This window comes from Ovis aries, chromosome 15 (genome assembly GCF_016772045.2).
Source record: "Ovis aries strain OAR_USU_Benz2616 breed Rambouillet chromosome 15, ARS-UI_Ramb_v3.0, whole genome shotgun sequence".
Classification (NCBI taxonomy): Eukaryota; Metazoa; Chordata; class Mammalia; order Artiodactyla; family Bovidae; genus Ovis; species Ovis aries.
The window spans coordinates 21,935,596-21,962,206 of NC_056068.1; the positions used below are offsets into that span (position 1 = coordinate 21,935,596).

Below are 26,611 nucleotides of genomic sequence, written 5' to 3' on the forward strand. Positions count from 1 at the left end.
CCTGTTGTACTGCTCCCTATTCTGTGGCCTGGAGGAGGGCATGGGCAGGGAAGGAGACAAAAAGGTCCTCAGTTAGGTGGACCCAACTTCACAGCGCTCTGAACTCACACGTGGATGCTGAGATCACACCCGGAAGCTGACACTGGCTCCACATCAAATTCCTGGCCAGGATTTTCTCACAGTGCAACAAAAGAGAGTGTGATCCTGGGAGGGGAAAGGGATATGTCATCCAAACAGCCCGGAGGGCACTGTCTGAGCTGGTGATTAGAGACACAAAAACAAGGGTCTCCAGACTGTCTGGCTGTTTTGGGTAGGGGTTGGGAAAACGGCTTTTGGATGCAGAGATGGCTAAAGCCCTGGTCTGCCCACGGAAATTGGCCTCTGATTCTGAGGGATCGAGAATGCAGAGCCAGCAACACAGACACAGAAGCCTCTGCCATTGTCGCTGAACCACAAAGTTTCCCCACCCTCTGCCTGGGAGAGAAAGCCTTTGTTTCTAATTGTGATATATCCCAAAGAGAGGAATCCCTGCATCCCACCACCCAGTCCAAGGGTATTGGTTTGGTGATGATGGCCAGGGAAACTTCCTTTGAAAGTAGAGTCTTAGTACTAAGAGTATGGTGTATTCAAAAAAGCCTGGAGGGTTGACCTCTTTTTTCTGTAATCAAGAGAGCATGAATGTGTATGATTGGAGGAGTGCGCAGAAGACCTCCTTTACACCAAATACATCTTTTACTAGGTTGTACCGGACATCTGAAATTCTCCCATTAAAGTGGTTGGTTGATTCTTAACTTTTTCATAGACCCTTTTGAAAAAATCTTACAAAAGCAATAGATCCTCTTACCAGAAAAATATACATGCTCTGAAATGTGGTACACAACCTGAACAGATTCACACAGCTCTTGAGGTCCATTTATATGCCCTCTTAAGGATCTGTGGACTTCCAGGAAAAGAACCCTCACTTAAAGAATTCAATTCTTGGTTAAAAGATTGCCATCTGTTAAAAATTAAAGCATGCCTTAGAGAAATAACTATTGATACATTCTTTTGTTCACTCATTCAACAAGTATTTATTTAACCCCCAAGTAATATGGCATGGAGGTTATGCACTGTAAATATAAATTTAAAACTATGCCCCTTTGTTGTCTACTCTCAAGAATTTTAACATCTAGTTGAGAAGAAAAATAATTTTAAAAGGATCCTCTTTAGACTCTTATTACAACAGCTTTGCTTTGATTGATCTGTTTTATAATTTTACTTGAGCTTCATTTAAAAGAAAAGTTTCCTTAGCTAGAAAAAAATTGCAACCTCTGATTTTGTCCAAATCCCCAACCCATTCAAACACTTTGAAGATTATTAATCAACTTCTGGGACATTTTCAGTGACAGAGAGCTTAGAACTTCATAAAGTAGCTCACTTCATTTTTTTTTTTTGGAGGGGGGGGGACATATCTGTTATAAATTCTTTCTGCTATTGAACCAAAATCTGCATTTCAGTAATTTCTTCCTACTGGTTTTCTTTCCCAGTGAAACATGCGTAATTTTTTTAAACCATCTTTTATAGGATTTTTCAACTCAGACAACTTTTTTTTGAATACACTGCCTCTTGACAGTGTAACTTGAAATTCAACATGTAAACTTAAAACTGTTATTCCAGTCATGTACTGACTGGTACATATTTCAGTGGAAAAATCAATACCCTTGTTTATCACTCTGCTGCTGCTGCTAAGTCGCTTCAGCCTACCAGGCTCCCCCATCCCTGGGATTCTCCAGGCAAGAACACTGGAGTGGGTTGCCATTTCCTTCTCCAATGCATGAAAGTGAAAAGTGAAAGTGAAGTCGCTCAGTCGTATCCAACTCTTAACAACCCCATGGACTGTAGCCCACCAGGCTCCTCCGTCCATGGGATTTTCCAGGCTAGAGTACTGGAGTGGGGTGCCATTGCCTTCTCCGGTTTATCACTCTAGACTTCTATTAATGCTGCTTAAAGTGTATCAGGTTTTCTGACTGCCACAACACAGTGCTGGTTCCTTTGGAGTTTCTGGTCATATAAAAAATCTCAAGTGTTTTCCTTCAAATTAGAGAAAGTAGCTGAAAAGGGACCAGATTATGAAGGGCTTTGAGTACCAGGCTAAGAAGTTTGGGTAACAGGATGAAAAGAATACAGTTAATAGTAGAGTACAGAGTGGTTTGCCAGGGAGAAGCATGACCGTGAAATAAGAGGCTAGTGCAATGGTTTAGCACCAGATAATAAAGTAAGATGCTATACCATCTAACAATTAGCTGAGAACAAAATAATAATAACCATAGCTAGGACTTACTGAAAGGGTCCCATGTGTCAGGTCCTGGATTAGAGTTTTATATACATTATCTCACTTAATTTTCACCACAATCCTATAAGGCTGTCACTCTTTTTATCCCTGTTTTTCATGAAGAGAGAAAATGGAGGAAGAATGAAGAGTCCAGGGTACTCTCTGTGGATTACAGGGCTGAGTGCTGGATTCTGAACATCCTTAAGGGACACAAATAATTGGGTGTTTAAACAATACACTAAAGATGGGGTGGGAACACTGAAGTCAAGCCATACAGCTTCCACAAATTCTCCAAGAATCCCTATTTTCTACTAAGGAATTTGCTCAACTACATCCTAGTTGCCAATGAGTGTGGAATGAGTCTAACTTCGGTCATTGGAGGATAAGCTGAGTTGAGATTAAATGGAGATTCCATAGTTCTGTACTGACAAGGGAGAAGTGAATGGTTAAGAAGTGCTAAGACCACTCCAATCATAAAATCAGAAAGGGGATCAAGTAATGAGTTCAGTCCTTCATTTTCACAGGTCCTAGAAAAAAAGTGATTTGCCCACATTCATTCCACTAGCAAGAGAGAATATAAAAGGAATACACTGCCCTAAATTTTAGTTTCCAAAAGAGTCCAGTCTTCAAACCCAGATTCTGGACAAGGATAAGAGACTGATACCAGTGACCATCAAAGTGAAACGCAATTAAACCTGAGTAGTGCTAGGGACACACAGGTAAGACTTTTATTATAGAGGATATATTTCAATGACAGTGTGGTGTAGTAGAGAGACATTTCTTAAGGATACCCAGAACCCTTTTCTATCTCAGGTTTCTTTTTACTGAAGCTTGAGGGCTCAGAGTTCACACTTCTCAAAACAGCTCCAAATCCAGAAGGTGAGATCGCTCTCACCTGGAGCTCTTGTGTGTTCCTCTACCCTCTGGCTGGAAGCAGTCACCTGGGAATCTTTCCAGCAGGTGGCTTCCAAAGTCCAACCTGTTAGGTTGAAATCTGACACTGGCAGAGACTCCCCGGGAGCTGGTGCTGAAAGCTGAACCGGGAACCAGGAAATGCACAAGCCTCTTTCTGTGGAAAAAGAGCTGGGCTCCCGGGGAGATAGAGCACCATGGGAAACCAGCTCTGCTGTGGGAGAAGCTGGTGAGTAGGGGGAAAGGTCGGAGGGCAAGGTCTCTGCTGGTGGACCCAGAGGCCCCAAGGATAAGAGAAAGCCTGCAGGTAGTGCTCTGCCAACTCCCCACTGTCACCTTCTTCACCTGGCACCCCCAGGAGCAGCACCCCATTCTGTGCCCCCTCCTTTCAGGAAACCTCAAAAACACAGCCAAGGCAGCTGTCTGCCAAATGATGAGGACAGAAATGGAATGGTGAATCGATGTTTTCTTGTTTGTCTTCTCTTCCTCCTCGTTCCCTTTATTTTCTTCCTTTCTCCCCCAGATAATGGTAATAATTTGAGAACTTATTATGTTCCAGGCACTTAATAATCTCCTTTAATTTCCCCAACAATTTGGAGGGAGGTGTGGCCTTACTCCTTCTGTTCTACAGCTAAGAAGCTGAGGCTCAGAGAAGTTAACTAATTTGTCTGAGGTCACATGGCTAATAAGCAAATAAACCAAGATTCCAACCCAGACCTGTCTGACTTCAAAGCCCCTACTTTTTTTTTTTTTTTGGTCTATACTATACAGCATATGGGATCTTAGTCTCCCAACCAGGGATGGCATTCTCACCCCCTGCATCGGAAGCCTGGAGTCAACCACTGGACCGCCAGGGAAGTCCCTCAAAACCCATACTTTTAACCACTACATAATACCATCACCAGAATCAAGTAAATCAATTGGAGAAATGTTTATTTAAAAGGGTAAGAAGTGAGGAGAAGGAGAATATCCATGGAGTATTTGAATATAACTTTCACATTTGTTTGCTGTGTGAGAAATATTTATTTTAAAGGGTAGCAGTGAGAAGAAGAATATCTAAGGAATATTGGAATATAATTTTCACATTTGTTTGCTGTGTGACCTCAGGCAAATCCTGTGACTTCTCTTCTCCCTCATATATAATGTAGATAACACTAGATAACACTACCTATGTTGTTTAGATCACAGACTTGAAGAGCAGATAATATGGGAAAGCCTAAAAATAAATGAATTGTCTTTATTCTTCTTTTCCAGTATTTTCATCACTGTTGTTCAACAGCAAAAATTCAGCCAAGTAAATTTTCAAAATTTAATTGACATTATCGAAGGGCTCATGATGAGGTAGCATCTTATCTAGCGAGTAGAAAGGAGCTCTAAGAAGCTGTACAAAATGGAAGGTTTTCATAGGCAGAAGAGGGAGGGGTCAGAGAAGAGCAGATGACCTCATTTTCCTCTGGGCAATGGAAGAGGTCTGTGTGACAGACTACCTCACTGGTGCTGACCAGATAATTCCAAACTGACCATATAAGACTATGCTCCTGGGGAAGGTTGAAACTCCAGTTAGGCTAGGTATCAAGCCATGGTTTGATGATGTGAGCTCAGCACAAGCAACACCATTCAAGGCCTGTTATTTCTTTTTGACTTGATAACCCACTAGACCTGGTTTTATCCTGTCCACTGCTTTCTTCTATACTATTCCAGGCCTGCATCTGTCTTGAGGGTGTCCTGTTTCTGAATAAAGTATCATGTTTAGAGAGATAGGTGAGGTACATTGAAAAGCACATTGGATTCAGGTCCTGTTGCTACTATTCATTTATGTATCCATTCATTTGTTAAAGAGATATTTTATTGAACACCTATGTGTACCAGCCATAATGGTAGAGACAGATGGCAAAGTAAAAATAAGAAATTTGGTCCCTGCCTTCTTGAGTAAGATACCAAAGTTTTAGGTCCCTGGTTGGCTCATTTATAAAACAAGAACAAATAATTTTCCAGAATATTGTCAGGACTGAAAAAACAAATGAAGCACTTTTACAACTCTGAGATATCCTATAGACATAAGACATCTAGAAACATAAAAAATTCCAAAGGAGGGGGTGCAAAGTGTCTTTTACTCCCTTTTCCCCCAAGTTTTCATATCCTTCGTGTTTGGTTATTTCTTCCTCTGATGATGGTAGTCATAGTAGTCAGCTTTGACCAATGCTTATTATACACCCGACACTTAGCTGAGTATTTTACATCTATTTTTTAATTTTTACAGTAATGCCATGAGGTTTAAGAGCTTCCCTGGTGGCTCAGAGGTTAAAGTGTCTGCCTGCAATGCGGGAGACCTGGGTTCAGTCCCTGGGTCGGGAAGATCCCCTGGAGAAGGAAATGGCAACCCACTCCAGTATTCTTGCCTGGAGAATCCCATGACCGGAGGAGGTTGGTGGGCTACAGTCCGCGTGGTTGCAAAGAATCGGACATGACTGAGCCACTTCACTTTCATGAGGTTTAAGTTCTATTATTATCTTCATTTAATAAGAAAATGGAGGGACTTCCCTGGCAGTCCAGTGGTTATAACTCCGTGCTTGTATTGCAGGCGATATGGGATTGTTCATTGGTCAGGGAACTAAGATCCTGCATGCCATGTGGCACAGTCAAAAATTTTTTTTCAAATAAATAAAATGAAAATGGAAGCCTCATGAAGTAGAAAACTTGCTAATGATCATAGAGCTAGTCTGATACTATCAATCTAAATCTAGAGCCTGGCTAGAAACGCTACACCAAATAACCTAACCAAGATATATATTTTTTCCTCTTGAATATTAGTAGGATTGGATAAATATTGTTCTTCTCTATTTCTCAAACTTCCAGAAACTTAAAGGCACTATGACAATTGAAAAGATTTTTATAAAAAATTTTTTTCTGATTACAAAAGTAATACATATTCATTGTAGAACATTTGGAATATACCAAAGAGCAGAAAGTAAGAAACAACCATAAATATAAGCACCCAGAGATGATAGGAACATTTCAGTGTATTTCCACATAATCCTTTTAAAATTCTTATATGCATAGTTTTTATCCCAAAACATATTGGCTTTTTATTATCTTAATAAAGAGGAAAAATTTCCATGCTATTAGGTGTTCTTCCAACATCTTTCTTAAATTGATGTATGATATTCCATTGATTGGAGATGCCATTTATTTAGTTAGTTCCCAATGCTGGACATTTAGGATATTTCCTATTTTTTGAAATTATAAATAATGCTATAATAAATATCCATATATGCGCCTGTCTGATTATAGGTTGGAACTGCTACATCAGTGGTTACATACGTTTATGTTTAAGGCCTCTCATACTTATTGCCAAGTGCATTCTAGAAAAATTGCACCAATTTTTATTCTTAATACCAATATAGGAGAGTACTCATTTGGTTTCCTTAATTCTGAGCTAAAAATAAAATCCTATCACCCACGAGTCTAACTGAATATTCCATCTGGGTTCACGTCCAGGCATTGTGCAACATCCAACTTGGGAACAGGCTCTGCTCACTAAATCTGAGTCACCCAAGTGCATCTTATTTTAGCATTATTATTTTATCAGTTTAAGTAGAAGTAAGTAGGAAGAGAATAGTGACCAGGGGCAAGGACTTAGAGGCTAGGATTAGGCTATGCTTATGCAATGGTAAGAGCAAGGAAGAGCTGAAGTGGCAGAAGAGGAAGCAGACAGACCCAGAAATAGTTTCAAAGCTTTTTTTTCTGAACCACCTGTAGAGTTTGGATGGAGACTAATTGCTCTCAACTCAGTAAGCTGCATTAAAACCAAAAATCAAACCAAAACACGAACCTCTGTCCGATATGTGTGGAAAAATCCCAAGTTTTCTACAGTGGTAAAATGAACATGATTTACAAGTCCTCTTCCCCCTTTCTTTTTAATTAGCTAAAGAAGGAAACTTCCTTGGGGAGACAGAAGTCAGACAAATAGAGCTGGCTCTGGTGAGAGCTGGAAAGGTACTAGCAAGAAAAAGCAACCGGAGTAAGCCAGGAAGTATTCAGCCTATTTCCTCAGACAAGTGTTGTTCTCTGGCCATCACGCAGTTGACAATCATGCAGACATGCTGGCTCCATCAGGGACCCTAGGGGCTCAGAAATAAGTATAAGAGAGCTGTCCTGCAGGGAAGGCAGTATAGCTGAGTCACTCACCAAATTCAGAGCTTCCTGGGCTGTGGACTTCAAAGGTTAAACGTCTCTCTCTCTGTTAATTAGAAACAAGGACGAAGAAGCAGGGATGGAGGTCACCTGTCAGGAAAGGGCTTTGTGGAGCCTTAATTAGTCAGCCCTGGTTGGGGCAGCTTCTGTGACTCCCAGGATAAGAATCCTGGGTTGACAGAGACCCTGAAAAAAAGAAGCAAAAGGAAAAGCAAGAGGGTCTCTGAATCCAGGAATATCCCCTTATTTGGCAGGATTCCCTTACCCTCTGCTGGGGTTAGCCTGTTAGACGATCCCAGAATAGCCCTCAACCCAACTACATCCCCGGCATGTAGCGCCTGCTTGCCTGGGGCTATATTTTGGGTTTGGTTGTGTCAGTTGTACCACTCCACCTTCCAGAACCATCCCCTTGGGAGAAGTGTGGTACCCTTGAGAAATGCTTTGGGGCTGGCTCAGGGTGAATCTTTGTTAGAGGGAGGTGAGGCAAAGTCATCCCACCAGAATGCTAAGGAGAGCACAGAGCAAAGGATGTAGGAGGGAAGACAGAGGCCAGGTTCTTACACATGGGCGATCTGTTTTTCCTTTCACAGGGGCTGTACATCAACTTTACAGAAGAAGAAGAAAATAGGTAATGTGAGTTGGGGGTGGGGAGTGCGGAGGGGAGTGCATATTAGAGAAAAGAGGATAATAGAACCAGAGTCTTAAGAAAGAGTGTAAGGTGGAGCAAGACTAAAGGGAGATAATCCACCAAAGAGATCTTTAGGTTACTGTGTTCCAGACCACCTCTGAAACTCTGAACCTCATCCTTCCCATTATCACAGAGTAGCGAGATTGGTTGTTCATTCTTGCATTCATCCAGCAAAAATTTACAGAACACTTATAGTGTATGTGAAGCGCTCTGCAGGATCTGGAGGAGGCAGAGAGGCATGAGGGGAAGGGTACACTGAGGTCTGGCCCTAGAAGAGCTGAAAATCAAGTTTGAGAGAGAGATACACATAAACAAAGACTCGTAATGCCATGCACCAGTGCTCTCAACAGCACCACACTCAGGCTGTTACAGAAGGGGGGAAAGCACCCATGTTGAAGGAATAATAGCAAGTTTATAAGGGGGAAGAGAAGCAGGGAGCATGCAGAAACAAGAAGAGAGAGAAGAGAATGACTTTATGAAAAGTGATCAAATGTTTGCTGTAGCTGAGCTCTTACCACACTGCACTGTAATAGTCTGTATACTTTTGTCTCTCCTAGTAGACTGCAAGTTCCCTGCAGTGGAGAAAACAGCCAACTCATCCTTCTATCCCCAGAATGCAGGCACAGAGCCTGGTATACCATGGGCTCTCAATATATAATTGTTTTGGGGCCTTTAATTTTTACTTTATTTTATTTTGGCTGTGCTGGGTCTTTGTTGCAGTGCGAGGACTCTGTTATGGCACACGGGTTTAGCTGCTCCTCTGGCATGTAGGGTATCTTAGTTCCCTGACTAGAGATTGAACCTGTATTCCCTGCATTGGAAGGTGGATTCTTAACCACTGGAGCATCAAGGAAGTCCCAACGTAAAATTGTAAAATTATGTTAGGGGCCGCTGAAACATTAGGATGCAAGGTATTATTGGCAGATCGTAAAAGAGCCAGGTTGTATACTCTGCTAAGGAGTTTGGATGTGGGAATGGTGGAAGTGAGAGATGAGAGGAGAGGCAGGGAGATTCGTCAGAAGCCCACCGTAATAATTTAACAGAGATTTGAAGAGGGCAGTTTCAATAGAGACAAAAGAGAAAGCGGATTAAAGTCGGATTTCTTCCTCTCAGGGAGCCAAGCAAGACGAACACTGAGGCGGCAGCAGCCGCAGCATGAGCGGTGGCGGCAACTGAATGACACGAAGGTAATGACAAGCCTCAGTCCCTGCTAGGAGGCCATTCAGACCTGGCACCCCAGGACTCAGCTTGTCCAGCCTGAGACAGAGGGGGAAAGGGAGCAACCAAGCCAAGAATCTCCCTTAATGCTGTTCGTTCCTCTCAGGACCACGACACAATGGGACGCACCTACGAGCAGGTGTTAAGGCAGCTTGCGTCTCAGGAGAGGAGCCGTCAAAGCCTCAGGTCGGAGGACAGCAGCTTGTATTATGCAGACATTCAACTGTGCAGACTTCCCCAGCCACGCTCTGTCCAGGAGGTGAAGCACCTCCAGTTAAAAAATGCCACAGAGTATGCGACCCTTCGCTTCCCCCAGGTCATACCTCGCTATGACAGCAAGAACGGGACCCTTGTATGAGCGCTGATGGGGGAGGTATCTGTTGGCATCATTTCATCACTATGGCTTTGGGGGACTGGCTGGCAGCCTAGGAACAGTGGTCACGTTTTAGGCTTAAAGAACTCCAGAGCCCCCGGAATTGCAAACTCCCAGTCCTGTGCTCTGCCTCGGCCTATCTCTTATTTGCCACCATTAGCTTGGAGTCGTATTTGAGTTACCTGGGGGTGGATGGAGTTGTACAGAATGAGGGCGCTAGGCTGAGTGTGCAAGAAGGTGGGGTTTTGACCCCCTATCTTTGCTCCTGCCTTCTGGGAAAGTGCAGAAAGAACAGGTTACCCTTGAAGCACTTGCAGTTGAGCTGACTTTGTTGGAGTTCATTTGGTGGTATCCCTTCTACACACCTTCAGCTCCAAAGCTGAAGAAGAGGTGCTCTGGGAAGCATTCAGAGCTCTTGTACGCAGCTCCTAGATCTGGGTTGGGCAAATTCATCAGAGGCTGGGTCAAAAGGATCCAGACCCTACACAAACAAGTGAGGGCAGGGACTTAAGCAAGCGTTTTCGGACCATCGATTGCAAGGACGTCAAGCCACTGATGTCGACAGCACTTCGAGGCCCAGAAACTTCCCCTTAAGCTGGACTGTTTTCTCTCAGGGGTGCGGAGCCGTTAGGATCAATAAATCGCATAAGGAACCTGGTTGGTGCGTTTTCTTGGGTGGAGGTCTGCGAGCTCTTATTCAGCCTCAGGGCGGTAAGGAAGCCCAACCACTTTCCAACGCCCTACCGGCTGCTACGGAAGCAGAACCCCCCGGGTGCGGTTGGCACACACTGAAGGCTGCTTCTCAGCTGCGAAAGGCGGAGCTCCGGGGCGGGGTCTGGGCCGGTAAGAGGTGGGTCTAGTAGGCAGGGGGCAGGGTTCTGGGAATCAGGAGGCGGGGTCCGAGCCAGCAAGAGGCAGGTCTAGACGGGCAAGGGGCGGAGTTCTGGCCCTCAGGAGGCGGGGCCTGGCCGGCAGGAGGAGTGGCGAAGCCTGGTAGGCAATGCGCTCTGGGCCATTAGGAGGCGGGCCTGGACAAGCAGGGGGCGGGATCAGAGCCGTAGGGGGCGGAGCCCGGGAGGATGAAGGCAGGCTCCCGCCCTCTGGAGGCGGATCGGTCCAGGCCGGGCTCTGCCGTCACCATGGCAACGGGCACGCAGAGGCGACACTACAGCAGGAGGAGGCGGTTCTCAGAAAGGCTGGGGACGAAGATGGGGAACCAGACACATCGACGCTTTAAAAGGTAGGTGCTGAAAGGTGGTGTGTACCTGGAAAGTATTATCATCATCGGTTAAACTTCCCAGAACAGAACTGGGGGCAAACGGAGGGGTGAAGGTGTGGTGGGAAGGAGGTGGAAGTTTCAGGTTTAAACCCTCTCAGAGCTTTTGCAGGTTCTTAAGAGTGCTGTCCTTGAGTCATACTTTCAGAACTTGAAGACTTCCCTTTCTCAAGCTGTACACCATTCTCCCCAAATACCGCGGCCCCTGGCTTTGTTCCTGGGAGGAAAGACTCCTTAAAATGGATAGAGTATTGAAAAATGGAATGGCAGCGAAAAAAAAAAAAAAAGTCAGATACAATAGGATCAATTTCTTAGAGTGTTTGGGGGAATTTAAAGCACTCGGAAGAGTTCATAGTATGTGGACAAACGTTGGCTGCTGCTATCATCTTTGTCACCACTATTATCTTCTGTGTCCTCTGGCACAGAATTAGTGCCTGTGGATTCAGACGTGGCTAGAACCCTGCCTGCGCTACTGATCGGGAGAACAACCCACTCACCTGTTATTAGTTGTGGATAATAAAATGAACTCTATTTCCAAGGGTTATCTCAAATAAAGCTGATATAGGTAATAGCCCTTTCTAAACTTCAAGTGCTTTATAAAAATTTCTGCCTTGAAATATAAGTGCTCCCATTCTGGTTAAAACTGAATTCTTGAGGATGCAGGGAAAAGTGAGTCAGAAGCAGAGCTCCTGGTTATTTCTCCTCATTGTCTTCAGAATCCTTTCTATGGTTTTTGACTTAATGGAGGAAATTTTCACATATTGAGGTTTGAGAAAGTCATTCCAACTTATAGATGATTTAACTTGAATTTTGTGCTAACTAAAACAACCTGCTTGCGCCTTATCAAACATATATTTTACATCTGCTTTAATCATGATAGAAAAGGGTTCGCTGACTAGAAATACAGAACATACATGTTAAAAATAAAGATTAAATGCCTCTCTTCCTGGGACACCAGTGCTGTTACTCCTTCCATGATGATTCCCTTCCCAAGTGCCAAGGCCAAACCGACTTCCTGTGTACATGCTGATGTTTTTTTGAAAACTTGAAGGAATGAACCTCTGACTTCTTTGATGTTCTTTGTTCTGACAAGATTTAAAACTGTGCTGATAATTATGCTTCTCCAGAGCAGTTGCTTAGATTTATTTGAGAGGCTATCTCTGGGTTATAGTCCTCAGGTTGGCTCAAATGAAATTCCTTTCTACTCCTATTATAGATTGTTTATTGATTATTTCTGTCAACGGAATGATACATTTAGGGTAGAGGGAAAACGCATTCTTCCTTGACTGATGATAGGGAAGCATTTGTTTTTGCTTTTTCACTATTAAAACCTAAATGATTAGTATTTAAAATGCCATTGGGATAGCTCTGTTGTAATTATAGTATCTTGGGCTGGATTTCCTGCTAACTGGGGTCCTATTTTTTTATACTTCCAGATGACTTAAATGGGTTAGCCTGGAGTAGGAACCTGACCCCTCTAAATAGGTTTAACTTTTGGAATTTTTTTCCTGACCTGTATTTTTGCCTGTATCTTTCCCCTCCTATTTTAAGGTGGCCCTGATCTGGTTCTTCTGGGGATTCTGAAGATGGGTACCCAAGTGGTTATGAGACTCTGTAACTCCCTGCTGCCAGCAGAGCCCTCTGTAAGTTTCTGGCATTCTATTGAGAGAAGTGTGATGACGTTAATGGAATTTCAGTATAACTCAACAACTGGGGGATTTCTCCATCAGGATTCAGATCCTGGAACAAAACTATAATATGTTTGCTTTCTTTTCTAGCTTCCCCTTCTTGTGGAAAGACTGGCTCACTTGATTATTATCTTTTACTGGAATTAATAAAATCAGGCAGAGGTTGAAAATTTCAAGCAATTAATCAAAAAATCCCATGGACAGAGGAGCCTGGCGGGCTACAGTCCATGGTCACAAAAGTGTTGGACACAACTTAGTGACTAACAGCCGCAGCAGTCAGAATATATGGGTTGTTTAAAAGATTTCAGTAATATTTATTATATAAAGTGTACATGAATCATAGAGAATTGGGGAAATAGTGCATTTCTTTAAAAAACATAATCCTTCCATATAGAAGCAATCCTATTAATATTTTAGAATATTTTCCCCTGGTCTTTTTTCCTATATATATTATTTACATATTTGAGATCATATGCACACAGTTTTTACCTTTTGCTTTTTTACCTTCATGTTTATTAATATGAAATTGCTAAAATGTTTGTTTGAATATGAATACAAATGTCTGGTATTCATCATAACAGCTGTAATTTCCTTGACCTTCTCTTTGTTGCTGGATTTGTCGGTTCCTCTCCCTGCGTTATAAATGTGTCAGTGCTTAGTTGCTCGGTCGTGTCTGACTCGGCAACCTCGTGGACTGTAGCCCGCCTGGCTCCTCTGTCCATGGGATTCTCCAGGCAAGAATACTGGAGTGGGTTGCCATTCCCTTCTCCAGGGGATCTTCCCAACCCAGGGATCGAAGCCGGGTCTCCTGCATTGGAGGTGGATTCCTTACAAACTGAACCAAACTGAGCCACCAGGGAAGCCCCACATTGTAAATAACTAATTGATCTTCTCATTTAAGACTTTTTCCCCTTAGGATAGAGTTCCGGAAGTAGAATGCTAGGTCAAAAGATGTGGACATTTTAAATAATAACTTACTTTTTAAAAGAAGAATTGCAGTGTTTGATTTTGTATACATTCTTCAGAAGCAGAGGGACATCAATTGGGAGATAGGAACATCTTTGCTAGAAATGTGGCGACTTCTTACAGCGAGACCCGGGGCCTGGAGAAAGATTATTTCATGAGTGGAATTAGTCATGTGCAACCCTAACGCATTGTGAGTGGCAGACCAGAGAGATACGTGGGCATTTACGAGTGTTTTGTGTAATCAGAGAAAAACTTAGGGTCACTTCCAAAATATCCACTAGATGGCGCTAGTCTTAATCTAATTTTTTCCCATAGGATAGCTGGCAGATAACTTTTAAAATGTGAATTTTTAAATGCGTGTAGGATATATTTGCATATCTTCTTTGGTACCGTTTATATTAAGCACTAGCATCTGGTGATTACTTTGGCAACATCCTACTCTAGTCTCACACCATTCTGTCTCTTTTTTCTTTTTTCTCCCCACTCAGTCTGTCACAATCACTCTGTACACTCTGTCCCCATATATTAATATTGGATTCTCTGTTTTGCTAGTCTTCCTTTCACTATTCTTCCTTTCAGTCTTGTTCCTTGCCTCTGTGTGTGTGTTTATGTGTAACTGTAACTTCTTGAAGTTTTTGCCAAAGAATAGGACCTGGTGCTCCATATACATGTAATGAATGTTTAATGAAAGACTGCATTAGTGAAGGAGAGGAAATATAGGAGGATACTAGAAATTATTTATATCTATCTTCAAAACATAGTGAAAGAGACAAAAAATTCACATTCCTAAGTGAACTATAAAATACTGATAAAGTATAAGAGCATGCTGTCACTTTGGATTTTAAAGAGAAGAAGCCAGTATTTACTTAGCATATACTATACACCATGAAATATTCTTGGTTCTAGACATAAATCAGTAGCGAAACATACAAAACTCCCTGCCCCCATGGAGCTTACATTCTGGGCAGAAGGGAGGCTGACAGTAAACAAGTAACTATAGAGTATCAGTGGTACCCCACTCCAGTACTCTTGCCTGGAAAATCCCATGGACGGAGGAGCCTGGTAGGCTGCAGTCCGTGGGGTCGCTAAGAGTCGGACGCGACTGAGCGACTTTACTTTCATTTTCACTTTCCACTTTCATGTACTGGAGAAGGAAATGGCAACCCACTCCAGTGTTCTTGCCTGGAGAATCCCAGGGACCGGGGAGCCTGGTGGGCTGCCGTCTATGGGGTCGCACAGAGTCGGACATAACTGAAGCAACTTAGCAGCAGCTGCAGCAGTAGCAGCATAGAGTATCAAAGCTGGTGGTGGATGTTAGGAAAACAAAACAGGCAAAGAGGTCTGGGAATGCTGACATGAGGAGGTGGTATCATTTTGTGTAGAGTGGTCAGAAAAGGCCAAAAGGATCAGCTTGTTTAGACAGAGACCTGAAACAAGAGGAGCGAGGCACCGTGGGTTATCTGGGAGGTGAGTGTTCCAGGCAGATGACGATCAGCTCTGTCTTGATTTGAACAAAATCAAGAGCTGTCAGAGGAGTTCCAGGAAGAAGTGGAACTTGAACTACGCACTGTAAAGATTTGAGTAGCAGAAGTGTGGAACCTTCTGTGCAAAGTGATAGTCATGAAGGTATAGAGGTGAAAATGAGCCTTGTGAATCTATGCGACTGTGAGGAGCCGACAAACCGAGCATAGGCAGCGAGGAGGGGGAGCCCTTAAGCTGGGCGTGAGGAATTTATATCTGACACGCTAGCAGAAGTCAGTGTTTGAAGATGTTAAAGCAGTTGAACAGCAAGATGAATGCGTTGTCTAAGGAAGATTAAGGGATGCAGACTGGCAGAAAAGCCTGGGGACAAAGAGATGCAGTTTAGGAGCCAGGACACGTTTGGGACTTTGCTGGTAGACGTGAGCCCTTTTGTGTATATGTATTTATGGTGATGTCTCTGAAGATAAATGCAATGGAAATGGTAAACATATGTTACTGCCAAGGAGCTTGCTAATGTGAGAAAACAGAAAAAGATTAAGAAATTATTTCAGAGTCATTTTGAATATTTCCACTGACAATTTTAATTGTTTGTTTATTCAGACTTATCTTTTTGCTTCTTTATAGTCATTAATGATTGCCCATAATAGATGTGTTAAATTCTACATAGGTGTGAATTTCACACTTCTTAGTTCTCTGCAGGGAGAAGTCACAGTCAATATTTTTACCAAATGACAGTTTTGTTTAAGGTTCAAAGCTCACTTAGGCTAACATGTTATTGTTTGTCTTAATAGAAGTCATGAATGAGTTTGCCGGGGTTTCCTCCACTGGCTCATTCTTTTATACAACTAAAAACATATAGTGAGTTCCTTCTATGCGGTAACATCATATAAAAGTTTTGCATAATGATTAAGAATCTGGACTTTGGCTTTACTGCTTCGTAGTTGGATCGGGGCAAATTATCCTTCAGATCTCTCTTTCTGTATGTGTAAAATGGGGACAACAAAAATCACTTACTAATTGTGGTAACTGTGACCATCAGCTGAACTAATGTATATAAGTGTTTTAGTACAGGGCTTAGGACATAGTAAAAGCTCAATTTTGCTATTATTAATACTGTTGTAGGTAGATATTCGGGTAAGTTTTCATTAGTGAGTAAAGTATCTGCCTTTATTGGTTTTTGAAAATTTTTATTTCATTCAAGTATTGTTGATTTATAATGTGCTAATTTCTACTGTACAGCAAGTGATTCAGTTATACATATATCTACATTCTTTTTCATATTCTTTTCCATTATGGTTCATCAGAGGCTACTGATTATAGTTCCCTGTACTATACAGTGGGAGCTTGTTGTTTATCCATTGCCTTCAATGTTAAAGTAAGGCAGGACTGAGGAAGCTTGGTATAATTTCAAAAACGAGGCAGCACGGCAGAGCTATGCTGAAAGCAGCTTGCTTGGACTCTTCGCCTCTCCTCCAGGCAGAGTGAATAACAGGCCTGCAGAGGTGGGAATGGTTCCAGCTACCTGGACTGGCTTGCAGTTTTCCCTTGTTCGGACATCACAGGATGTAGATCATTGTCCTAGTTATTCTGAGGTCGTTGAATTAGCCCATCCATCCTCCTAGCTCTTGTGTTGATATCACAAGGGGGTGAGATGGAGAGGACAAAAGGAAGAGGAAATGTTAGTGCTGCTTAGAGCTAAAGCTTGACTCTTTACCTGGGTCACTTTCTAAGTCAGACCATGATAACAAGTATGATGAACATATCTCTTGAGCGAAAAAAAAAAAAAATTGAGATATTATCTGGTGCAACAAGAATTTTGTGCTTTTTCCAAGTCTGAGAGACAGACTATATGTGAACATATTATAATTTGGGGAGCAGTCTAATAGTTGTGTGGAGACAGTAGAACAGACTGTTTTGAAATTGTACTGCCTAAATAGAAATGAATTAATATTAAATGCTGTTTAAATTCTGGTTCCACCCTTACCTTTGCCACATTTTCAAGTTCTCATTAGCCACACGTGGTTAGTGGCCACTGGATTGGACAGCACAGACATGGAATATTGCCACCATCACAGAAAGATCTGTTGGACACTATTGCTGTGGGATATGTGGTTGGTGTTATTACAGGCTTCCAAGGAATAGTGCAGTCTTGGACCACATGCTCTATAATAGATTGTGTGTCTGTTTACCACAGTTCTCTCTAATTCCTCCAGCAGTCAGTGAATCACACAGGACTGGGCCTCAGAGGACTTTGGTTCCGATTTTAGCTCCTGTATTGACTTGCTACCCGATGGCTCAGCAGGTAAAGAACCCACCTGCAATGCAGGAGATGTGGTTTTGATCCTTGAGTCAGGAAGATTCCCTGGAGGAGGGTATGACAACCCAGTCCAGTATTCTCGTCAGGAAAATCCCATGGACAGAGGAACCTGGCAGGCTAAATAAGTCCATGGGGTCCCAAAGAGTTGGAAGCCAGTGAGCACACATTGACTTGCTAGGTGACCGTGAGTACCTCTGCTAGCCTTGGTTCCTTTATCTGTGAGATGAGAGAGTTGGGCCAGATGAGATCTTATTTTGGAGCTTTAAAATTCAGTGATTTAGAAAGTCTTTTCCCCAGGAACACTGAGCTCACAGGTCCTACTTTGATAAATAGCTTGTCCTCAGAGGAAGAGTGACCTCTTGGCATAGATGCCTGTCACAGGACCTGCCTCTGGTGTCTCAGTAATTTTTGCTGTGTCCAGAGCACGGTGGGCTGTCAGCCAATCAGTATCCTCCAGCCAGGGATCCACCAGCTGGGTGTTCTGGTTGCACATCACTATGTATGTAGATGTGCTGCATACGATATTATGCTCTTGGAAATTTCACACTTCTCTTTAAAAAGGGGGCTTGTTGCATTAGTTTGCATTAGTGACTTAACTGAGGGTGTTGCACCATAAACTGTGGAGGTGGCAAGGGGAGTTCTTGGCAACCAAATTCGCCAGCTTGAAGGATGGGTCTGCTGACTTGTGGGCTGCTCAGGTTCAGTTTGATGTGGTGTCCTGGCTTTTCCCCCAGCCTTAGCCAGAATTGAACCCACCGCATTCACCAGCAGCAGTCACTGAACACCTCGGGTTGACTTCTACTTCCTGTTTCCTGTGGTCAGAAGGAGGTGTGTCTTTTCTCAGAAGCATCTTTGTGTTCAGCAGCTTTAGACTTTCAGGCAAGATAAGGCTAGCTCAGCTCCGAAAAGGATTTTCTTCTCTAGTGACCTGAGGAGGAGGCCATTAGGTTCAATAAGAACCATTACTGACTTTTCTTGCTAAGGTACTAATGAGGGTTTGGGGAGGGAATCTGGCCTTTTGCAAAATCACCAGGATAGACTTCTAGCTCCTCACACAGCCTCTGTCACTGCCCCGCTGTGTCCCCCGGGGGCAAGGTCTGACCTTCTGTGAACCCTAACACTCTGGAAACCCTTCCCCTCATCTGGGATCACGAGGTGTAACATAATATGGGTGTTCTTTCAAGCTTCCAATTTTCCTATAGAGACAAGAGCAGTGCACTGAGAGTACAGATGACTAGTATTTTTAAAAATAAATAAGTCCGTTGACTGGAGTAATGAGAAACAGAGGGGAAGAGTTCTGTTTCACTTGAGGAAGCTTTTATCTAACTCTTTCCAAAGCACCAGGAGATTTTGCAGTGATTTTCCTTAAAATCCCATTTAATTAATTTCAAACCCATTTAAAATATAGATTTTACATTTTATCAGTTATTTTAAAAAGAAAGGAAGAAAGAAAGAAAGTTTTATTGGTAAAGCTTTGTTCATCCTTGGCTTACCCTTGATGCATCTGTTGTTATCCTGTGATTGATTTACCATTATTTTATTAAATGTATCCTAATACCATCAATAACTAAAGTCTCTCTATCTTCTTTTTGTCTCTTCCTTCTGTTTCCCCTTCTTTAGGTCCCCTTCTGACCTCACTGTTCAGGCCCCAAGTGGAAAAAGGTTGCAGTTTTCGGAACTAGTCTGCGGTGGGTGGAGGGGGAATCTTATAATTCACTCGCTTTCCTACCCACCTTGTGGTGGGGCATTTGAGGCCTCAAGTTATCAGAGCGTGTGTGTATGTGTGTGTAGCACATTCACACGGTGGCATGTGTGTGTGTGTGTAGCGCATGCACACGCCGGCATGCCCGCTTGTGTGTCAGTGCGGGTGTGTGCGCGCGCACGCGCGTGTATACTTGGGGCACGCACAGATTCCAGGACTCCCCGCTGCAGACCTGCCGCGTGCGTCTGTGTGACCACTAGCGAGCGCATGCACACGCCTCCATGCCCGCCGGTGTGTCAGTGCGTATTTATGTTTGTGTGCGCTCGTGCCTGTGTAGTCTCGGGGCGCGTACACACACACCGGCACGCCCGGCTGCAGGCCTGCTCTGTTTGTGTGTGTCTGCGGCGTATGCACACACTCCCGGCCCGGTGTGTGAGCGTGCATGTGTGCGCGCCGCGGGGCTCTCCCTAGCGCACACCAGGCTTGCCCCCCCACCCCCACTCGCCAGCGTCTCTCCGCCGGGTGCGCGCCCAGCAGTTTCTATAGGAACCGCGGCAGCGCCCGGGCCCCTCCTGCCGAGCCCCGCGCGAGCATGCCCAGTGGAGGCCGCTAGTTTGGCCCAGGTCTAGGTTTCCAGTAAGTGGCATGCGGGACTCCGCAGACATCCCAATGAGCTGAGCCCAGAGGCTTTGTGTGCACCAGGAGGAGGAGGCAGCGGCCGCCGGCTGGAGACCCTGCCCGGGGGGCCGGCTGGAACAATGCTAGCCTGCCTGACCCGGGGGAGCTTGCTGGACGTCCTGCAGGAGGGCTTCAACGAGGTAACCGTCTGCTCCTCGCACTCCCTCGGCCCCCTCGCCCTGGCGCCGCCCGCCTCATCTCTGGGACGGGTCCTCCTGTGCCCCCATCTTCATCGGGCCCCCAGGACAATCCCCCCACAGAGCCCTAAGGAGGCCAAGGTGGTGGGTACTGTCCTGTCGAGCCTGGTGAAATCAAAAGGGCCGACCTCTCGTCGCCATGCTGGGCCATGACCTTCCACGAATGCTTGCTAGAGCCCAGAAGACAGGACCGCAGATTTCAGAGGTCCTCTCCTTCCAGAAGTCTCCGCGCTCCCTGGGGTCCACCTTAAGGAGACCTCCAGGGAAGCCCGTGAATACATGGAAAAGGTGCTCCTTCTGGTTCAGTGGGTGAGCTGAGGGAGGGGCGGGGTGGCAGTTGCCTTGGTGGAAAGTTTGAGAGGGCAGGGCGAGTGGGTGGTCCACTGAAAGTGCCCTCTTCATGTTCACCTCTCTTTCTAAACCTAGGACGGTGCATTTCTCCTCACCCTCGGGCATGACTGGCAGAGAGGGCTGAGAGGAGAGATTTCGTGGGGGGCAGGGGAAGTGGTGTTTGCCCCTTTCTGTGGAGAGTTGGAAACTGGGTCTCAGTCGGACTGTCAGTATGGGCTGGGGCTGGCAGGGGGAGTCTGTCTCTCTTCTCTTGGTTTCTCTCAGAATTCTGTTAGGTTTCCTTTTTCTGGTTCAGGACCATTGCCCCTTGGGATTTGCTGCGACCCTCTCCCATTGCTTCTGCACCCCACCCTTGGGTTGCCTTAGCTCAGCATCCAGGGAGACCTCAAGCAGAGCTGGACCCTTAGTCTGGTCTGTCTTTCTTTCTGCCTCCCTCCTTTTCTTTTTGCCTCTCCCTCTCTCCCCTTTATGCCACTCTTTAAGTTTCAGGTTTTTTTTTTTTAACTAGTTTTTTTTTGTTAAACAGTTAATGTATGAGTACATTCTCTTCTTAAATATGAACATTACAAGCAAGACTGAAAGCCTGGTCCACTGCTGCCTTCCTAGCTTTCCCCAGAGGTAACCATTCTCATGAATTTGTGCGTAGCATTTTCTTTCTGCATCTGCACTACAGGCTCTTGCCTTAATTCCTGTTTTTCATTAAGAAGCTCTGCAGCCTGACCTGTCTGAGAACCTTCCCCTTGTCCTGGCCCCTGTGCCTTGTTCCAGATGCAGAGAGTTTTGAAGACTGCACAGATGCCGTCCCTACCTAACCAACCAAGTCAGAGTTTTCCTTTGGCTGGGGGGGTGTCGCAGCCTTCACAGAAGGTCAGAGCTTATGTCCCGCCTGCACAGCAGAGGTCCTCATCTTTGCATCAGATGCTCTGAACACACGGAAGGGGTTTATTAACCAAGAGGTACAGTCTGAGCTGAAACACAGACAAGCCAGGAAGCCAGCTCTTTGAATGCTTCCAGGATTCCTGGCTCCTCTTTTTTTCACTCTGCCTCTGAGCCTGCCTTGGTCTTGATCACAGAAGCTCTTTAGGCCCTCTTCTGACCTTCCATTTTTGTAAGTCACCCCTCAGGGATCAGGTTCCACTGTCTTATTGGGGGAGGAAACCAGCACAGAGTGAGTCCTAGTCTTTGCCATCTGCTCATTTCACCTCCAAACCTTTCAGCTGAAGAAGAGCCAGGTACACCAAGAGGCTGGACTGTCTTTTTTTTTTTTTTTTTTTCTTTTTCATGCTTTGGTGTTTCCATAAATGTCCCGTGGCATTCAGTTCTTAGAAAATATAAGGGCAAAGCAGAGTGGGAGAGTTTTATTTTTGTGGTGGTAATAGAGTCTTTATGAGAACAACAGACCACTTTATAATTAATTCATCTTGAGAAGAATACAGTGATAACCTCTTTCCCCTCTCTGACACGGATTTTTCTACTCATCTTGTAGTCTTCCCTCCACCCCCGGCACAGGCTAATGTACAGTCCATTCCTTTCTGTTAGCAGATTTGAACTCTGATAGCCAATAGGTACTTTAGTTTTCTCTGAGAAATTAACATCATGTAAATAATACTAATAGTAATACATTTAATCTCATTGATCCCTTATAGTTTAAATAATTCTTTGATATACGTAGTACATTATATTAAATAATGCTTTTCACATATGGTATCACAGGTAGTGCTACTGAATAATGATACAGTTGGTCATTTCAGAGTTGATGGGCCCTGTTTGACCTTTTCCAGCCTCTCAGGTTGCTTAATAGATCCAGTCATGTTCAGTCCCTTCTGTTAGAGTCATATGATAAGGGTGTAAAGAGGGACTTAAAAGCTGTTGTCAAAATACATTTCAATTTCTCTGAGAAACTCTTCCCCCTGGAGCTAAGAATACCACACATGTATCCAGTCCTCTCCTGGGAATGAGCCAAGCATATCTGAAGCTGTTCTTTATCACCCAGATGCTTTATACGTCTATGTGGTTAAGGCTGTGACCTCATTCTCTATGGCAGAGAAAACTGCCACAGGAAATGAAGCTGTGGCCCTAATTGGTTAATTATAAGGGAACCCTGCAGCAGCAAAACCCTACCCTCTGAATCAAGGCTTCCCGTTTCTGCACGGTTGGCCTCTGGTCTCTGTCCGATTGCCGTCATGCCTGACTATGCACAACAGGATTTTCTTCTACCACCTTCCGTGAAGAAAGCCCTTGCCTCCACAGACCTAACAGATTCTCCCCAGGATTGATCCCTGTCACAGCTGTCAGTAGAGTGCCTTATATTGACACGGCAGATCTGCATTGTGAATTATCCACAAGCTTTGGCTCCTGCCCCTCTCTGCAGCTCACCCTGGCTGTCATCCCCTGTCGCCTGTGTCTCCTGGCCAGACTTTCTATGGGTCACAATTTCCCCATTCTGCCTCTGCCTCAAAGCTATTTATTTGTTTTCTCTGCCTCTTGGTATTGATGTTGTCATATGAATGTTGTCTTTGATTCATGTGCCAACATGAATTTCTGTCAGTGTTTTTTCTAGGGGCTGAACTTTCTTTTTTTTTTTTTTTTAAAAAAAAAGACTTTGGTGTTTGTGTTGAAAGGTTTTGGCAGACCTGAGACTATAGTATGTTTTGGCAGTAGGCAGTCATTCATTTAGCTACTTTGTTCATTATTGGGTTCATTACTGAGGGGATGGATAAAATAATTGAAAAAAAAAACACCTGGTCTCTGCTTCCAAGAAATTTATAGGGAGAGATTTATAGGTGTGCTAAAAGAACCACATGGGATGTTTAATGTGGTAAGCATCATAAAAGAGGTGGTGCTTGTGGGAGATCATAGAGATATCTTTTATTTAATGATATCATGAAAAGCACCAAATACTTACCAACCGAACTGATCACTTGGCCAGACTTTTTCCTTTTCCTGCTCGCTTGGTAAACATGCACACAGGCACTCATTCCACAGACATCCAATGAATTACTGTGTTTGCCAGGCACCGTGCCAGGCTCTGGAAATGGATGGCAAATAACACAGAATCCGTGCCTAAGCGGAGCTCACAGGCCAGGGAACATAGAGCGAGTGTCCAGAGTGGAACCTTGGGAAAATTGTGACGATACAGAAATCTTGCTTGTCAGGCAGAGCCAGCCTGTGCCTGGCTGCAGCGTCATGGCGGGAGAGACTAGAAGTTGTGGGAATGATTTATTACAATGTTGGTCGACAGGAAGTCAGTTGTCTGAGCCCTAACCTTTTCAACAGACGACTTGGAAGACTTTCCCTACACGTTTCCCGCACGTTTCCCTCCAACTGGAAAAATAGAAATTGACATCCCACATGGAGAGTCATCTGCCTGGCAGGCCCTGAGACATACAGGCATAGCCTTTGTGTGATGGGGTGCCCTCATGGGGACACAGAAGCAGTGAGGAAGGGAATCGGCAGGGGAGCAACTGCGGGGCTGTCTCTCCCGAGCGCCCCGTGCCTTCTTCCATGGGGCGGGATTTGCCGCGTGGGCCAGCCAGAGGCACTCAGTCATTTCCACAATGAATTCCTCTGTGCTTTGCTGTAGAAATTAAAGGCCTGTTAAGTCTTCAGGGCAACTGAGCCCCACGCCCCCTAACCTTCTTTCTGCTATCCTGACTGATTTCTGCTCTCCTCGCCCAGGCTCCTTGGCTCTGTTCCCACAGGAGTCAGTGCCAGCTAAACAGATGCTCCCTGGCGGCAAGCTATCAGGCAGTTTTATGTTCCTCCCGGTGAGTGATGGCCTGGCCAGGCGTGTGGAGCCAGCGACAGGGCGCTGTTTGCCAGGTGCCACTCCCCAGGCAGTTCCGAGAGGCGGGGGAGCCCTGGACGGGTTTCAGCCGCCATGACTGGCCTCGCTGCCTAGGCTGTGAGAACTAAAGGTTCCAACTCACAGGCTCTCCTGAGTGTATTTTCTTGTTATCTACTAAAGGTTCCAACTCACACGCTTTCCTGAGTATATTTCCTTGTTTTTTATCTCCATACCAGGCCCCACGTGAGTGGTCATGGACATAACCTTTGGTGATCAGATATGGTAAGGGGGTAGGGAACCAATCCCAAAGGCCCTAATGGTGGGCTCCAGGCCCAGTTTCCAGGGTAAGGAACACTCGTAGGTCATACAGTGATCATTCATCCGTTCACATGCATTTATTGAGCACTTACTTGGAAATGTGTACTTGTGAAGGAACAAAGAATTTGTGGAACCCATAATAAATGGAACTTTTATTTTTAAATTTTTGTTAAAAAAAGTATTTATTTGTTCTGTTGTGGCACGTTGGATATTTTAGTTGTGGCATGCACAGTCTTTTAGTTGTGGCATGTGGGATCTAGTTCTCTGACTGGGGATTGAACATAGGCCCCCTGCGTTGGGAGTATGGAGTCTTAGCCACTGGACCACCAGGAAAGCCCCTGGAAATTTTAAAATAAGACTGTATGTGTGTGTGCTAAGTCACTTCAGTTGTGTCCCACTTTTTCGACCCTATGGACTATAGCCCGCCAGGCTCCTCTGTCCATGGGATTCTCCAGGCAAGAATGCTGGAGTGGGTTGCCATGCCCTCCTCCAGGGGATCTTCCCAACCCAGGGATTGAACCCTCATCTCCTGCATTGCAGGTGGATTATTTACCATTGAGCCACCAGGGAGGCCTAAAATAAGGTTAGCAGATGATAGCTTTCAGAAAGTTTTTAGCTCTTCGTTTTCTGATACATTATTCTTTGATCACTGGGCTGAACAGGAATACAAAGAGCTCTGCCCGTACAGGGAAGAAGACAGTTAGTGATATTTTTACTTACGAACTTTATTTTTACCTAATTACCCACCAGGCTCAACGAACAGCTTTTCCTGGTTCAGTAAAGGCCTGAAAGAGTTAATAGAAAAGAAATATAATATTGTATTATTTTACTGGCAGAATTTAGGCCAGTAATAACTCAAGATTTCCAAACTCCTGCTTTCTTCTCAGTTTTGCAGCAGCGTTTCCACCCCCATCTCATTCTGCTGCAGCTGGAGGGTTTCAGAGTTCTGAACAGGTATCTGGTTTCAAGGCAGAGCTGATTTCCTTCCTGAGCCATTCAGGTCTCCTCCTGAGCTCCATCTCCAGTGCATCACAAGAGTCCTCCGCTTTTCATGTTTGCCTTTCTTGCTTGCCAGCAGGGAGCCAGGAAGCCAAAACCTTGGATGTTTGCGAACACTAGGTCTCACAGACTTCCGGGTGAAGCCCAGGCAGTGCTTTTGCAAGTCTAACTGCCTAACCCCACTGTAGGAGTTCTCTTTGACCTAGAGGCTCAGAGGAGATAGAGAGCAGAGGCTGAGTGTACACAATTGTTTGGAAGGAAGTGCAGCTCCCAAAGAAAAACAGAAGGAAAGCTACATTTGGTGACAAGAAAGCTTTCAAGGTCAAGCCTTCTTGTGCAAAGGAAGAATGTGGACAGGACTGTCTATCCTAGAAGAGTTTTAACACATTGTTACTTGGAGTGACCGGGAGGAAACTGATGGAGATACCTCCAGCCACTCCTTGGTATGACCACAGCTCTCAAAACTTTCAGAGCGGTCCAGTGTCACCAAAGTAAAATCCTGCTCACACCGCTTTGTGGCTGGCTGTCTACGTTTCCTCCTTCTGAGGCCTGACTCAGGTTGTCATAAAAACTCCCAGTCTTTCTAGACTTCTGGATTATACAGACATCCTTCTAGCTTCCTCAGAACAAGTTAGAGATGTTACTTCTGGACTGAGATTAGATCTGTGCTGTGACTGACATTGTCTGTTTGATTGTGTTGGTTTTTTTATTAGTTTGGTTGTTAAGTGTCAAGAACCCATCTTGAACTGGCAGAGACAGAAAGTGGAATTTACTGACTCATGGAGTCCAAGGGAACGCTGGAAAACTAAACCATAGAAAAGGCAAGAATGGGGCAGTTTCTCAGAAACAGTGAAAATCAAGAACTCGCACGCTGGCAGGATCTCTCCCTCTGTTCTCTGTCTCTTTATCTCTGCTTCTTTCTGTGGGTAGCTCTGTTCCTTCTCACTCCAGATGACTTTCCTTTCTTAGGTGGGCACCATGGCTTATGGCAACATCTAAATTTTATATATTACAGCTTTGTCAGAGAGAAGACTGATTCTACTCCTAAATGCCAAATCAAAAAAATTCCAGGGATTGACTGGATTCAACCAATCAACTCAGCCAGACAATCATCTGTGGCCAGTGAATGGGGTTACATGAGACCAGCTGGTCCT

General features: G+C 44.5%; 2 protein-coding genes across 5 annotated transcripts in view; both read left to right on the forward strand.

Annotated features, from left to right (window-relative positions):
• The first annotated feature begins 3,307 nt into the window (after positions 1 to 3,307).
• Positions 3,308 to 10,353, forward strand: C15H11orf52 (chromosome 15 C11orf52 homolog). Of its 2 annotated transcripts, XM_012095445.4 has the most exons (4): positions 3,308 to 3,452; positions 8,008 to 8,045; positions 9,219 to 9,292; positions 9,430 to 10,353. In XM_012095445.4, exons 1-4 carry the CDS (start codon positions 3,421 to 3,423, stop codon positions 9,679 to 9,681), a joined length of 396 nt encoding a protein of 131 aa, XP_011950835.1. In that variant the 5' UTR covers positions 3,308 to 3,420; the 3' UTR covers positions 9,682 to 10,353. The 2 variants fall into 2 exon arrangements, with proteins under 2 accessions (XP_011950835.1, XP_004016602.1); XM_004016553.5 differs by lacking the exon at positions 8,008 to 8,045.
• Positions 10,354 to 10,885: 532 nt separating this feature from the next.
• Positions 10,886 to 26,611, forward strand: part of DIXDC1 (DIX domain containing 1) — a 79,344-nt gene continuing 63,618 nt past the window's right edge. For 2 of the 3 annotated variants that reach the window (XM_004016018.4, XM_012095447.3), the window contains exon 1: positions 19,739 to 19,945. In XM_004016018.4, the coding sequence (XP_004016067.1) occupies positions 19,886 to 19,945 (60 nt within the window). In that variant the 5' untranslated portion in view covers positions 19,739 to 19,885. Of the gene's footprint in view, positions 10,937 to 12,523; positions 12,616 to 19,738; positions 19,946 to 26,611 lie in introns of those variants that run through there. The other variant, XM_012095446.3, reaches the window with a different exon arrangement.

Bases quoted from the DNA above. Each gene is read 5' to 3' on its own strand.
- C15H11orf52 (XM_004016553.5), top strand. From the start codon at position 3,365: ATGCACAAGCCTCTTTCTGTGGAAAAAGAGCTGGGCTCCCGGGGAGAT. The intron at 3,453-9,218 runs GTGAGTAGGGGG...TCTTCCTCTCAG, and splicing joins CTCTGCTGTGGGAGAAGCTG to GGAGCCAAGCAAGACGAACA. The intron at 9,293-9,429 runs GTAATGACAAGC...CGTTCCTCTCAG, and splicing joins GGCAACTGAATGACACGAAG to GACCACGACACAATGGGACG.